Consider the following 16,669-nt stretch of genomic DNA (forward strand, 5'->3'; position numbering starts at 1 on the left):
TGCCCTTTCTTCATTACACATTGGCGTCGGGTGGAACAGGTTCTGCATTTCGAAGACTCTTCTGTTCCAGCAACATATTTTCGACTACCTATAAAGTAGATGTTATCATAAAGCCTGTCTTATCTAGAGCATTCTCAATGTTTCTCCAAACATGGGTCTCAACTTCTTGGTTCAGAAAATCTGGTCAGTATGGACACTGATGGGCTGCAGGAGAAAAGAAACTCCACCTACCTATGAACAAAGTCCCTGCACAAAGACAAGAGTGAAATTTCAAGATATTATTAAGTCTTCTATTTTTAAAGAAAAATCACTATACTTAAAAAAAAAGGGGAGGAGGGTATAGCTCAAGTGGTAGAGCACATGCTTAGCATGCAGAAGGTCCTAGGTTCAATCCCTAGTACCTCCATTAAAAAATAATAACTAAATAAACAAATCTAATTACCTCCCCCTCCAAAAAGAGAGAGAGAGAGAGAGAGCAGGGTTCAGCAAATGTAAAAAAAAATTTTTTTTAAATTAAAAAAAAAGATGCTAAGACGCTCCCTATGCTGTACCAGAGAGGCCCGCATTTCATACTGGCTGCTAAATTCATCAGAAAATGAAGAACCAAATGTTTTAAACAACAGATTCTCCCTGTCTGTCTCTGTGATGACACATGTAAGTTCACATCTGCATTCTGTTTTAAAAGAAACCTCATTATGCTCTTTTACCAAGTTTTATTTTAGATGCCAGTTAAGTCTCCTCAAACCCTCCCCCCAAGTAACCTTAAAGTAAATAAACTTATTATACAGCCATGTTCCTGCAGAAGTTTGAATCACACCAAGAATGCATATCCTTAAAAGGAAATGTTTTCCCTCCCCTTGCATCCTGTTATTTAAGCTATTTTAAGTACTTGTCTGGAGAAAGCTGAGCCAGAATTCAAGTGGTTTTGATTTTGGCTGCTGTTTTACACTGCCCATGTCCAGGTGGTATGCAGTGCAATCTGTCACTTCAAAAGCATCTTTTGGGGTGCTACTTTGTCTTATAAATCTGACAGTGAGAAAGACTGAGATTTCCTTTGACCCCCAGGGTGTCTGTGTGTGGTGTGTGTTGCCTTATCCATCCTTGAATCTGTCCAATCTAGTGTCTTTCTTTATAAAGAGGTCGCATATGCATGTCCTCATCTGCAACACATATGCAACCTCTTTACTAACCCACTACGGACAGTGCTCATTAGGACTTTAAGAAGAAAACCAATCAAGTGCAGATGTACATCCTTTCAGAGAAGCTGGGTTTAAAAATTCCATTTAGTTTAACCAATATACTGCACAAATTTTTGCACTAAAAAATGACAAAAGGAATCTATATTTCTAACAATAATGGATTTACACACACAAAACCTTGATTTCCTATGAAAGTACATGAAATATTAATTTAAGAGACTCAGCCAAAAGACTTGTGTATAGGAATTTAGATTATATTCCATCCTAAGATCTAAGCAATAAAGTCGAGCTTTCATTAGGCATTAAAACTTTAGAAAAGGCAGCTGCTAAACACCTCCAGATGCTTAGCTAAATACAGGTTTTGCCTTTCACAGCTTATACCTTTTGAGGTAGCTCATTCCAGCAAATACATATAAGAGGCCGTTTAATCAGTCCCAGTTAAGGGTAGAATAGAGGTCATTACTTACAGAGTTCATCCTAATAGTGGATCCCCAAGGGTGGAGGTCAAATACAGCTGAAGGCTGGACAAGGTTAGAGGGCTGAGACCAGGCAACCAACAATGTTGTTTCCAACTCAAAACTTCCAGCAGTTTGGCCATCATTTTCCACCTGCTGCCACTTCCCCACTTTAAAAACACATACACGCCCACACACACGTTCACACGAGCACATTCTCACACACGTGTGCTCTTGCTCTTACCCCACACACCCACAGATTCGTACTCCTTCCATCTTCCAAACCATCAAAACATGGCTTTCAGACTATCCTGAGACCTTCCTTTTTACTAGCCCATCGATAATTAACCAGATGGCACACCGAAAGAGTAGTGGTTTGTTTAATTTTTTGGTTAGGCTGTAGTTTTTATTTTTTAAGCCATAATTAAATAAATATGCACTGGTGTTGTTTTACTGAATACTAAAAGTAAATTAAATAAAACCACCAGGCTTTTGCGGCATCATCCTGATGTGGTTGCATACTAGAGAATATCAAGTAATCGGAAACAACTCAACTTCCTGAGATGAGAAGATCTGGTACAGCTACAATCACCAGAACCAAAATTTTTTGGCATAGTTTGGTGCACAGCCTCAAAAGAATATACCCGCAGTATTACTAATCATTTATAAAACTCCATTATTTTTTTGTTTTAAAGGTGTTGAATTTGCATTTAAAGAAAAAAAGCTGAGTGGCTATCTATTGCTTAGGAGAGAGAAAAGTCAGATGTGTTTGTAGGACTACAGACAATCTGAAAAGATTTACATTACATGGATTTATCTTCATGAGAAGTAATCATTCAAATGACCTCTAGCTTCCATAACAAGATTAAATTCTCAAAATGTAAAAGACACTTTCTACTTGGTAAAATATTTCCTTCCTAAGTGTTCTAAAACGTTTTATTTCTTCTTTAGAAGGAACTTTTGCAGCACTGCAGCATTTAAATTGAAACAGAAACATTATGAAGCAGGAAAAATGCATTTAAATTGAAACAAACATTATGAAGCAGGAAAAATGAGAGCCAAGGCTTCTGCTATCCTAGTGGGAAATACTGGAAACAAATGTTTAGAAAATGAAAATAATGAAGTGAAAATATACTGCTTGGAATTTAACGCTAAGCAGGTGCAGAAAGTGAGTGAAAGGAGAACTTTAAATCTTAATACTCAATTTATTGCTAGTAAAGAGAGTTTCAAGCACTATTAATTAATTGAACAAAACCTATGATTAGTGGTAATTACAGAGATTATCTCCACACACTATGATTCTGCAGAATTTCTAAAGAGATAATCAAGGCTATTAATGTTAATAGATGGGAAAAACCGAATAATGATTTCCATATTTTGTCACAATTGAACTGAGACAAAGTAGTCCTCCCTCCCACAAGAAAGAACTGTCCTTGTCAGGAAAATAAGTTATAGAGCTTGATTTTAAAAATCAAGTTTCTTTGAATGAAAAAGAAAAGGATTCCATAACACCTTTGACAGTTGCCTGAGGGCTCCATAACTAAGAACAACTAAAAACTACAAAGATTTTAAAGGAAAATCAAAAGATCTAGCTAGGTCTTGAAACACTTTTCTAAAAGACAGACTACATACAAGTCCTTTAATATGCTGAGAAATATAAATTTTATGTGTTACACTGTAATGGCCAAGGCCTTTAGCAATAAATTCCACCATGATGAAAATCTTTGTAACAAAGACTCTTTGAGTTCACAGTTGACAAAGTCCCAGGACACGAAAAGACTACGTATAATTCCTTGGGATTCAATCAATTAACTATTTATTTATTGAGAATCTAACATGTGTGCAACACTGAGCTAGATATTGAGGGGGAATACAAAAGAATAATATGTGGAACAGGCAGAAATTTTGGACTCCAGAATTCCTATTTACAGCATATAGAATAATTAGTCTGCATATCATAGGAACATGTGCTTGGTAGGGACTTCAATAAGACACATGGTCCAATCCCCTGCCGCTGGGAAGGTGTTTGCCTACCTTAAACCCTCCGAGGTGTAGGATTTAAAGTAAGACAGTAGTTTCACAATGACCCTTTCTTGCAGTCCAAGTTCTAATAGGTCCCTCACTTAGAGCAATTTAGCCCTGTTTCCTCCTTGGAGATGACTGGTCAACCCTCTTTATATCATTAAGCTTTAAAGGAGCAATTAAGCTCCTTTACTAATAAAAGTATTCATGTTTCATCAGGTAAACAATATTTGAATTAACTTCGGTTTTTTAAAAATATAGCATACAAATATTTCCAAGATGCTGCACATGAGACCAAGGCCTGTATTCAACAATAAACATTTATTTGAGGAGGTGAGGTCTTGAACATTGAGCAGTAGCAATAATAAGGTCCCTACCCGCAAATTCTACTCATAAAAAAGTTAGGCTGTCCCCAACACTCAAAGATGAATGTAAGTAAAACAGAAGCTTCAACGGAAATGCAATCCTGAAACAATTATGATAAAAACTTCTGCAGAATAATGCGATTTAAAAATCTTGCAGCCAAGAATTCACCTGCTGTTTTTTCATAACCAATCTAATATTAGACTGAGTACTGCTCTTAGAGTAAGTGGTACCTATGGCAAGTTAACTGACTGCCTTTTCTTTGTATACACACACACAAAATTGTGTTAGATTCAGAACTCTTTGATTTTTTTTTCCTTGTTAGAATTCTGATGGTATTCTGAATAGTCACTCTGGCTGGGGGGTCATTATTTTTCCCAAGGCATGCTGTAACTACAAAATGCCTTCACAGAAAATGTTGCTTATAAATATATGGGAATAGAGATGTACACTTCCACACTTTTCACCAATGAGGTTTCCAACGTAGGTCAAAGGGTAGATTCTGATTTAAATAACAAATCATTATAATTAAACTTTATACCCTTTAATCAAGGAGATACCAAATAGATACCTCTCTAAGCACATGTTGACTCATGCTGACACACCAATAATCGGGTCTTAACCCTGTTTTCTCATGATCTTCTACTGACTTGACCTGAGCACTGAAACTTGGAATGTAGATGCTGTAAACTGCTTCCATAGTTGCTAAATTCTAAGACATGTTATATGATGTTAAAGGATAAATCAAATGGCATGCTATGTCTTCCCATCCTATACTGATGCTAACTTAATTTGAGAAAGTAGAACAGTCTTCATTATCCAAAGGCACAGAAAATGCATGAAAAAGGCAACAAAGCCAAGTTAAACAGGCAGAGGTGAAACATCATGTAATGGTTCTTAACATTTTCAGGGGTCACGCATCCCTTTGAGAATATGGTGAAAGCTCTAAATCCTCTCCTCAGAAAAATACGATACATAAAATATGGTAATAACACAGAATTTGTCTAAAAATTTCAGGAGCCACGGCAGCCCCCAGTTAAAGACTGGGACCTTGGACTAAAAACCTTTGACCATATTAGATACTAGATGCAATTAGGAATAACACAGTTTAAAGTGTAGCTTCTAAAACTTTATCCCATTGATTTTAACTGTCTTGCCCTAAGGTTCACGATTAACCATTCATATAATTCTCTAGAGAAATAACTTCGATTGGGACCAAGAAAGATTTCTTTACTAGAGTTACTCTACCAAAAATACTTACCAACTTTTGCAAAGGCCTCTTTGAGTTCATCAAGCTCATCTTTGGAAATCTGAGTGGTAGCCATCTCATCCATTTAAAGACGATCTAAAGAGAAATCAAAAAGGTCTAAGACTTTAAACAGAAACAGAGTCATAGATACAGAGAACAAACAGGTGGCTGCCAGAGGGGAGGGGTTGGGGTTGGGGGGAGAAATAGTGAGGGAGATTGAGGTACAAACTTCCAGTTGCAAAATAAGTGAGTCACAGGTGTGAAATGTACAGTATGGGGAATATAGTCCATAACTATGTAACATCTTTGTATGGTGTGACATATTGTAACTATACTTACCATGGTGATCAATTCGGAAATGTACAGAAATGTCAAATCACTATGTTGAGTAGCAAGGAATTAACATAGTGTGGTAGGTCAATATACTTCAAAAACAAATAAGCAAACAAATTCACAGAAAAAGAGATGAGATTTGTGGTTACCAGAGGTAGGGGTGGGGGGACTGCATGAAGGCGGTCAAAAGGTACAAACTTCCAGTTATAGGATAAGTAAGTACTAGGGATGTAATGTACAACATGATAAATATAATTAACACTGCCGTATGTTATATTTGAAAGTTAAGAGAGTTAATCCTAAGAGTTCTCAACACAAGGAAAAATTTTTTTTCTATTTCTTTTATTTTCTATCTATATGAGAGGATGGATGTTTATTAAACTTACGATAATCACTTCATGATGTATGTAAATCAAATCATTATGCCATTCACTTTAAACTTATACAGTGCTGTCTATCAACTATATCTCAATAAAATTGTAATAAAAAAATTTTAAAGACAAATTTTTTTGTGTGTGATGAATATATTAGCACTCCTGAGAACTCTCATTTTAGGGATAATTTGGATAGAATTGCAAACTACTAAAACCATCTGAATAGGTTCCCACATTTCTAGCCCTAATAAAGAAAACAAACAAATGAGAAGTCATCATTTACCAAAAGTTATTCAGAAAAAGATATTCCCGAATCTTCCTTTCAAGGATAAAATCTTACATTACATTCAAAACGTATAAGGAAGGGGCAAGGTATCCAGCGATGATAGAAATTCTTGGTTATATGTGTCAAAACTAAGTCAAAGTAAGTGACTAAAGATTCATGTAAAATAAGAGTTTTCCATTTATCATTTATCTATCTATCTTACTGGCTATTACCATTTTCTCCATTTATTGAGATGTAAGTGGCATATAGTATTTTGTGAGTTTCAGGTGTACACTGTGATGATTTGATATACATACATAGTGAAATGATTACCACAATAAGGTAAGTTAACACAGCCATCACCTCACGCAGTTACCATTTTTTCCCCCATTAAGCCATTGAAAAATCATTCACTTTGAAAAACTGATTTTTAAATAGCATACTAATACCTATCGATCATTCACATTAAAGGAGTAGTCAACTAAAACAAATTACATTTGGCTTTGATAAAGAAACACACAGAAGGGTGTGCTAATCAACACATCTTTGTGCATATAACTTATTAATATGATGTGAGTTTATAACCTTTCTGATTTGGCCCTATTTTACCTATTTAACCAATAGACAGGGGTTGGTAAACTACGGCCTGTAGGCCAAATTGGGCCCACTACTCACTTCTGTATGGCCCCCAAGCTAAGTATGGTTTTTGCAGATAAACATTTGCAGTCAAATGTTTGAATCCCAATTAAGTGAAATACCCCAGAAAAAAAACGAACTTCATTCCTCTAATCAGTGGACTTGTATTACCAACAAAGATACCTAATTATTATTATAGTTTGAATTTTTTCAGTAAAAATTGTGGAAATAATATTTAAATCTTTGCTATTAATATAATATTCTTGATTCTGCCTCTTGGTGCACAATAGTTATGATCTGGACCTTTACAGAAAAACTTGACTGAGCCCTGCAATCAAGAAGGGAGGTCTGCACCACAATGGAAAATCCCCGCATACAAACCTATTAGCAATTTTTGGACAGAAGGAATGAAAACGATTATGTGTTGGGTTTGGGTTTTTTTTTGGCTTTTTTTCTCTCTTTAAATCTTTCTATTTTTGGCTTTGTTTTTTTCTCTCTCTTTTAATCTTTTTAAGGACTTTACTTTTTAAGACAGTTCACAGCAAAATTGAGCAGAAAGTACAGAGAATTCGGTTCCCATGCACCCCCTGCCCTCACACTTGCAGTCTCCCCCAATATCAACATCCCCACCAGAGCAGTGCATTTGTCACAGTCGATGAACTTATCATTGTCACCTAAAGTCCATAGTTGACATTAGGCTCACTCTTGGTGTTGGACACTCTATTCCTTTTTTACCAAGTATATATAATAGCACATAGCCACCGTGATAGTATCATACAGAATAGTTTCACTGCCCTAAATCTGTTGCCTTTCCAAATAAGTATTCTATGTGTTAAACTTCACCAACTATACAATACACAAATTTGAGATCTTATATTTATCCCTCTAAGACATTTTTTTAAAAGTTAAGAGACTACTTGCCAACTCATCTTTTTGCCATTACAACTAATACTCAGTCCAGAGAAGCTCAAGAGAGCTGGGCCACATCTGTCTTTCGCACACACAGAGTTGTCACCTGAGAGCTTATCACAGTGCCAGGCACATAGTAAGGCACTCAATAAAACAGGACTTTCATAAATTCATCCATTTAGCTGTGTGCCAAGCCTACATTATATAAATTTGTATTCCTATTACTTGCCCGAACCCTCGTAACAGCCTTATATGGTAAAGATGCTTATCCTCTTTTTTCTTATTAGATAATATAGGCTCAGAGGACCACAGACCTGGAATTCAAACTTAGCTTTCTCAAATCCCTGGGATTTTAAAATGATCATATGATACTATTAGCTAAGTTTCCATCATAATGCGACACACATTTATAATGACTCATATTTTTAAAACTCAAATAAACACAGACATTTTAAACACATAAAGCAGAACTTGTCTGTTCATAAACTTTTCTCACCTATGATGTTAAAATGTCACTAAAGACAGACAACTTCTCAGTAGGTAAGTTGGGTAAAAATACCTTTAAGAACAGTCTCAGGATGTATAAGGTAAAGAAAGATCTTCAGTTAGATACGAAGCAGTCATTTTAAAGATTAAGAGTAAAAAGTGACTTTTCATAAATTAAGCTTCAACTAGTGATAGTACTTTTAAAAAGTACTGTATATGTTACTAATATGATGTCCAACACTTCTGATTACAAAAATACTATAAAGGCTTTACTCCAATTGTTCTTCACGTACATTTTAAGTAACCACGCTTTCAGTACGAATTATTGCCCATCTCCACGAATTATACCATGCAGAACAACGGCACAGAAAGTTTGAAAGTGAGACTGTCTCAGAAAATCCAAACCATGTGGCCTCTACTTTATTTCTAAAGGTCCTTTCCAGTTTAGGCAATTTGTGAGTTAATAATAATCTAAAGGATGTGAGTTAAAAAAAAAGACGATTTTATTCTCCTACAAGAGAAAATTAGACCAAGATGGCTTTAGACATAGCCCTGCCCCACCCCGCCTCCCCTTTAATCCCTGCGACCAGTGGGTTCTGAATCAATCCTTCTTCTCTCATTTCTCCCCTTTGCAGGCAGCAGGGCTGAACAGGGTAGAAATCTTTCCTTCTTCTTTATGCCCCTCTCCCAACACAATATACCTTTATCCTCCCACAATTTTACCTATATTTTAGGCATGTGTTATATGCCTAGTTCCTGCCCTCAAGGAATTTACAACCTGGGGAAGACAAAGATGTAGATGATTATAATTGGACACAAACTGAATTAGTGGCTGTAATAGAAAGTATAGAAGGGGAAAGACTCTGGAGATTTGAAGGATTAATTCCTTCTCAGGCGGGCCAGGAGAGCAGTACTTCTGTTCTTCCTACAAAATTAGAAAATACTTTTATCTCATAGATATGATTTCAAGGCACTTGCTTACTTAAAAATATATATTAATACAATGCATCATTAAAAAAAACCAAAAGACTCTCAAGTTTGCTAATTTCTTATTTCTAATTATCATAATAAAAGCCTAAAGTGACCCCTTTTACACCTGTAACTCAGATTTTTTCTATCTACAGGAGACATGAAGAGGCACAATTGAATAATAAAAAGAATTAGAACACGTGTATATTCCCCAAACATTTGTTTGGTCCACGATAACAAAATAGTTTAATTTAGGAGTCTCTTACTTAAATAAAATATATTTCATTAATTGGTAATTATTTGAAAGTAAATAAATAAATGCAACCTTGAAGTACCCGAGTTAAAACAAAGAAATACAAAGTCAAATGTAACACTTCAGTTGATAAAAATCACAATATGTAAATTAGCTATTTAATGTAGATTTTTTCCCCCATTATGAATACAGAAAGGTTTGTCCTTAAGACTACTCAAAGGTACTTGATGGTAACTTTAAGAAAATCAAGTAATTAAGTACTATCCTGGGAGAAAATATCTCATTTAAATAATTTAGGGAATACCGCCAGGTAGGTAGCAACAGCAGATTTCTAGAAACCTTACAAACTAAAATTACGAAAGCTCTATCCCTCTTCATGCGGCATTCATTGTACTTTAGGGCCATTTTCTCTCAAAGCAAGTAAAACATCCCAGACTGGGGCTTTTGACTTCATCATGGCCCTGCGGTTACTGCCTGCGGCAAACTGTGGTTCCCCACCCAAGGATGTATGTTCTGATGGGAAGACAGACGTTGAATCAGAAGACATCAATTAGAGCCCCGGCTCTGCTACTTCCTAGCAGTGCGTCTATGAGCGAGTTTACTTAATCTCTCTAAGTCTCAGTTTCCTCATCTGAAAATAGCCATAATACCTACTTCCCTAGGGTCCTCATGAAGATTAAAGATGGCATGTGAAGGCACGCCCTCAACTATAAAGTATTATACAGCAGCTTCAAATCCTTACTGGAAGAAAATAGGAAATAAATCAATGTTATATAAATATAAGGCCTAAATTCTACTAAGAACCTTTTAAATGGACTATATGAAAACTTAGACGTCATTTGCCCTATAATTATTGACTACAGAATATAACAGAGCTCCTTCATATATAAAAAAGTGTGAGCCTTTAAGTCAAAGTAATTTAAGAAGGATGGGACTAGCGAAAATCTGTCAGCTACTTTTTACCCATGACTCAATTTGGTTCCTGCATAAGGCCAGTTTCTGAACACAACTTGAAAAGTGGCCATGAGCTATTTAAAAAAAATTTTTTTTTAATTTTATATCAGGGCCACCTTAAAAAAAATAGCTAACAGCTTTCAATATCGGCACATTCCTTCTACTTTGCACATTTATTTTTCACGAGCAATGAAAGATAAAAGGTGAAGAGGTAAAAACTAAATACTCCATGCTGAATACAAGTTTAACCTCAATTTCACAGTATGTGATTGCTAGGCAGAAAGTCTGACTTTTGAAATGTGTTGAAATGTGTCCTTTCCCCAGCCTGTCTTCCCACAAAAGTGAACGTTATTTACATAAAGAGAAAGAGAAGGTGCTGATACCAAAAAAAAAAGGAAGAAAAAAAAAAGATACTTTCCCTCTCCATTTAAATTTAGCCAAATGAAATACTAATAAAAGCTTCCAGGATCTCTGCCTTTTTCTGAATTCTCTCATTTGCCAGCACTTTGATCTGTCCCAAACTCTGTTTCCTATGCAGTTTCCTAGCGCCCATGCCTTCTCTATAAAGGGAAAGCAGCAGGAAGAAAGCAAACCCTCTCTCTCCCTAAACATCTGAGACACAGGAAAACAGATTTTCAAATAAGGGAATGAAACAAAAGCAAACAAAACCTTGTTTGTTTGTTTTGTCATAAAAGGATATGGTGTACAACTGGGTCTGAATTCAGGGCGTCACCCAGAGAGGAATCTTATGCCTATGAAGTCATCCCTAATTACAGAGTTTGACTAACAATACGGCAATTATGAAACCACTCCACTGGCTCGTTTAACTATACTTAAACCCTGAACACAAATCTTTGCTGAGAAAGGTGTACCTACAACTAACTACCTGAAACTATTACTCAAATTCTGAAAGGTATTTGATGGAGATTGGGGGGGGGCATGCCTGTTTTCATCCCCTAAGGTGATTCACGTTAGGAATGCAGCTGACTAATCTATTTACTCATCTGTGTCACACAGAACCACGTGGGTCAGGAGGCAGGGCATGCACAATGGGAGACTCAACCATGGATAATCCAGAGTTGATTATGAACTTTGTGTTTTTTTTTCCTTGAAATTGAAAGGCAGCTAAAAGATAAAAGCAAGGGATATTCACCATAGACTTTATCCAGCTACTAGTAAGCCAGGTAAATAGAACTGGGAAAGCAAGGCTGGTGACTTAAATTGGAGATCTGGCTACACACACTTAAGCTGGTAAATTTGTATCATGGAGAAGAGAGGGTGGACAAAACATGGACAAATACATTATTTGTGTTTGTGGCTTTGTCACTTTCTTCTGTCCAGAACAGGCAGTGCTTCTTAACACCCACACTTCACATACCTACCAGTACCAACAGAGCTCCTCCCCAGTAGGTAAGCACACATCTCCAGGTCAGATGGGTGCGCAACCCTCTGTGCTAAAGCTCACCTACCCTCAACTCTGATTACTCAAGCTCCAGTGCTGTGTTTCCAAACGACTTTAGAAGATTTCAACTTGAATGTCTATCATATTCACCCACTTATTCATTTATACTCAAGCCTTAATTGAAGGGTTACTATGTACCAGGCACGGTGTTGTGTGCTGCAGATAACAGAGAATTAGGACTCAAAGTCTCCTCTTAATGAGCTTACTGTCCAGTGGGGGGAAAATGGAAAAATTTTTGCCATCACGCTACTATAGTCATGTTCACTGAGGGGTGGGGTGACAGTGGTGGGCTTCGAGGAAAGGTTTTCCAGAGAAGGTGACTTTTGAACTTTACCTTAAAACATAAGTAGAATTCCTCAGACAGATTTCACTGGTAAATGCATTCTAGGCACAGAGACATAAAGAGAAGATGATATTCTGGAGCTGGAGAATGACAATGTGGTTGGAGCACCGGTGCCTAGGGTTTGTGACAGACACAAGTGGAGCAGAAGGTCAGGGCTGAATTTAGAAGGGCTACACTCAAAATCTGGACTTGACTCTCCGGCCAAGGGAAAAGGAAGGTCAGTGAGGAAAATTTCAGTCACCAAAGTATAAGTGTCTACATTTGAACTTATTGCCATATTATTTCTCCCCTTTTCAAGTATCTCTGCTGTCAAGTTGGGTCTCCTTTTCAACTTCTTTACTTTCCTCAGTCTCCAGGTTTACAAATTTGAGACTGAACTTTGGCCACAGGAAACCAAAGGAGATGGAAGTAAATCACTATGCCCTCTGGGTTCTTCCATCATATCCATTTATCATCTCATGTCTGGCCTTTTCCAAAGGCCTTTTAGCTAATCTAGCTACAGTCCTGTCTCTCCCAGTGTAATCTTTACACTGCTAACTTCTTGAAGAGCAGAGCTAAGATATATTCCCTACAAAGGCAGGTCCCAACTTTTAAGCACAACATCCAAAGTCCTATACACTTCTGTATTGCTACCTGCCTGTCTTTCCAATGTTACCTCCCATTACATGCACTGCACAGCCTGGAATCACACTCTGTAGAGATACCCTACTCCCCAACAGGCCATGTGTCTGCCTATCTCCATTCCTTCTCCTCTGTGGCTCTCTCAGTGGAATGCCCTTCACCCATCTCCTATCCACATTTCAAAAAGATCTTTGAGAAAGTCTCTTCAGAGTGTCCTCACACGAGATAAAAATGCTCTCTTCCCAATACTCTCACAGAACTGTGTGTTTTCTTCTATTACGGCCAGTAATTGAAGCTTTTTGTCTGATCCTTTCAGACAGCTCCAATTTTAAATATCTTGTTTTACTGTAAGACCATATGTACTAATTTTTTAATGGGAAAATACAGTCATCACAAGGAGAGCGTTTAATACTATTATATAAAAGCTCTTTGATGGAAGGGACCATATCCCATTCATCCTTATATTCCCAACCCCTATCACAGTACCTACAGATTAGGTAATAATAATAATTAGGATAATATAATAACATATCATTGTAAGTTTATATTATAGCAGCTAACATTTATGGAGGACTTTTTATTTATGTGGACTGTGCTAAATGCTTTATATATACATTATGTAAGTTACTTCTCGGAAAAACTCTCTGAATCATGTAACATTGTTATTTCCATTTTACAGAAAAGCAAGCAGGCTTAGAGAAGTTCACTAACTTGTCAGTCACACACCTAGAAAGAGGTAGAGCAGGGTCTCAAACCCAACTCTGCCTGACACCAAAGTCAGTATTCTCAAATATTACGCTATATTACATAGCTTCCTCAACCACGGCTTATTGAATGAACTTATTTCCCCAACAAGACTATAAACTTATTAAAGTAGAAGCAGGGCTTACTCATCTCTGTACTCCCCATAGCACTTAGTATAATGCAGGGACACAGTGCCTTCTCAATAAATATCGTGAATCCAAAATGGTCCACATCTAGAACCCACCCTTTTGATCACATCCATCCCATTTCAGGGAAGCTATGATTTCTTACATTTAAACAGCTAGTCTAATTTTTGTTTGATATTCCTGGTCCTCTAGAGTGTTCTACTAGTCACATCTAACCAATTCAATCTTTCAACAACACTGAAAATTAGCTTTTTGATCATGACCATCCTCTAGAACATGTCCTATTAACTCCGACATCTGTACCTTTTGTTTTATCCTGCCCCCACTTCCTCTTAGATCCCACCCTCCTGAAAAGAACTCCTTCTCTCTGTATCTACCTCACACTTATAATGCCTTCCTCCTCTTCCTTCTTCTCTCCTTATCCAAATTCTGCTCACCATTCAAGGTTCAACAGAAGCCTCACCCTCTCCCAAACCATGTTTCCCAATGACTCCACACCCCTGCTGCTCTTTCTTTTCAACTCCCACGGGATTTAGAACCTTGCTGCAAAATTTAGCAATTTAATTATACACTTCCTCCTATAGTTATACAACTGGTTGTCAGGACAGTCTGCCTGGGACACCCATCATCCTACTTGATTCAGTTCATCTGCCTCCTCCACACGGATCCTCAAACTTGGTCAAAGAGAATAATCTTCCCCAATCAAAGAGAACCATTCTTTCATCAACGGCACACAAATACTTGTCTAATTATTTTTCAAAATTGTTTGCTTCTCAAGAACAGAGTCTACACTTCATCTTCCTCTCGGATACTCCCACAATAATAATCCAATGCTGGATGCTAGGTACAGAGATATGGCTCAGAAAATTCCAACTGACTGCAACGTTTCGAGTACAATGAAAATTCCCAGCATGCCCAATATCCAGTGATCACTATTATTTATTAGGAAAGAAACAAGAGCCTAGGGTAGTTAAGTGACTGCCCAAGACACAGAGCTGTGCAGCAAATGTAAACATTTTTAAGAAAAGAGTATGTGAGAGAGAAGGTAATTTACCACTCCTACCATAAAAATAAAAACAAAGCGGCTACACACTACTTTGTGGAAGAGAATTTAAAAACTCCTAACAAACATGACCATGATGTTGAGAAATATGAACGAATGCCAGAAAATATAGTCACCCTTCTAGCTAATGTTAACTCGTTTTCATTACTCAAAGGAGAAGAGATTCACTTTATCCTTGAACTGAAATCACCAAAACGGTAACTGTGCAAAATGTACAGACCATTGGCAATAAACAGGTTCAGTAAAGACTGTATATATGAGTTCTAAAAGTTGTTTCTCCAAAACATTGGTGTTAAATGGCTACTGCCAATAAAACAGGCCATGCTTTTAAAAAACAAGGACACGAATGCTTCCCTTGTGGCACATTCATTCCTATGAGACACCCTCCTGCTCCCCTGTATTCAATATCGCTTAATTTCAGCCTCTTTCATGCTAAGTACTGTAAACAACCATTTCCACTCTATTAGTCCTAATAACATAGTATAACTATAACCAAACACTAGAATTTTTTGTTCATACATAAGCCATCACTGCGGTAACCATAGGTTTTTTAGTGATTAATTTTTAACCTTAGAGCTGATTTTTCTCAAGAGGCTTGGAGCTTTGTTTGCTTCCTTTCCGAAAACTTTAATGGACTCTTTAGTGGGCCCGAGTAACTGCAGTAACTGAAGAAGTTATATGCCTCTTTCTCAATGTAATGATTTGTTGCTCTCAAAGTCAAAGCAAGTGAGTCAAACTCTAAACGCCCTCACCTGTGTCACAGGTTCCTAGCCCTGCAAGTTGAGGAAAGGTAAAAGCAGAGAGAAGTGATGAAGGATTTTACTGTTTATTATTCTAGCACGTCAGTGTTATTAAAAATTGTTCATCATGGTCAATGTGGAGAACAAACTCCTACGATGAAAGCAATACTCAACACGTCCAGCATGCTTTACTCAGCGAGGTTGTTTTTCAGGCCTAGATCTTCTGGTAATTCTACGTGACATTTCAGCCACAAATTGGTAAAACTGAACAGAGGACACCGCTAGATAACCCCAAATAGAACTGACAGCATTTCCCCATGAGGCACTGTTATATATGCTGTTAGGCTGTACCGGGTTTCAGACTAGAGAATGAAGTACGCACATCTGGATACATTTAGCAACTCTGCTTCAACAATTCGTTTAGATTAAAATATTATGAACACTAAAACATAGCATTTAGAGTAACAGAGCATTACCATTTTAGGGATATTTGTGAAGTAACCCCAAAAAACTTACCTACTATTTCCAAGACAAAATATGTTTCAAATTCCAAATCTATTGAGCAATGAACTTTGGAAGGTTCTATCTGTGACTGAAGGCTACCTCTCCCTTTTATCCAACCCCAAGTAGCCGCCTACCTATAACTGCAATTTTGTCTTGGATGTATCCAAAAACGTTAGGGGGACTTAAACATTAGCTTATGATTTAATGTGAAGAAGGGACGGCTATCTCCTGCAAGTTTGCTGCTCCAGCAATGCCTGCGGATGCATGAGAGAGGTAGGAAGGTCTTCTGAAGGGCAGGGAGCAGAGACAGCTGTTATTTGCAAAGTAATGCATGGGGGGGACGGGGGAGGGGGGGTGGGGGGTGGCACACAGAGTTAAACTAAGCTATCTGAGCCCTCTTCCTACCTCTCTAATACCCGCCACCAACTAAACCACCTCAAATGTTCTGCCTGTATTGTTTTAAAGGAGCTGCAAAGTCCTGGTTCCTAACTAGTAACTCCCTTGCCCCAACTCCAGCAGCCCCTCGCAGTGAGCGATGACCATCTACTTCTCTATCTCCTCCGCTAGTCTGCAAGCTTC

The 16,669-nt window shown here is 37.4% G+C and overlaps 1 protein-coding gene across 1 annotated transcript in view; it reads right to left on the reverse strand.

Annotated features, from left to right (window-relative positions):
* The window catches only part of PLS3 (plastin 3), a 76,100-nt gene that overhangs the window by 28,493 nt on the left and 30,938 nt on the right, over positions 1–16,669 (reverse strand). The window contains exon 2 of the mRNA XM_015250485.3: positions 5,301–5,384. Within this exon, the coding sequence (XP_015105971.1) occupies positions 5,301–5,373 (73 nt within the window). The 5' untranslated portion in view covers positions 5,374–5,384. The remainder of the gene's footprint in view (positions 1–5,300; positions 5,385–16,669) is intronic.

The sequence above is a fragment of the Vicugna pacos genome, chromosome X (assembly GCF_048564905.1).
Source record: "Vicugna pacos chromosome X, VicPac4, whole genome shotgun sequence".
In the NCBI taxonomy this organism is placed as follows: Eukaryota; Metazoa; Chordata; class Mammalia; order Artiodactyla; family Camelidae; genus Vicugna; species Vicugna pacos.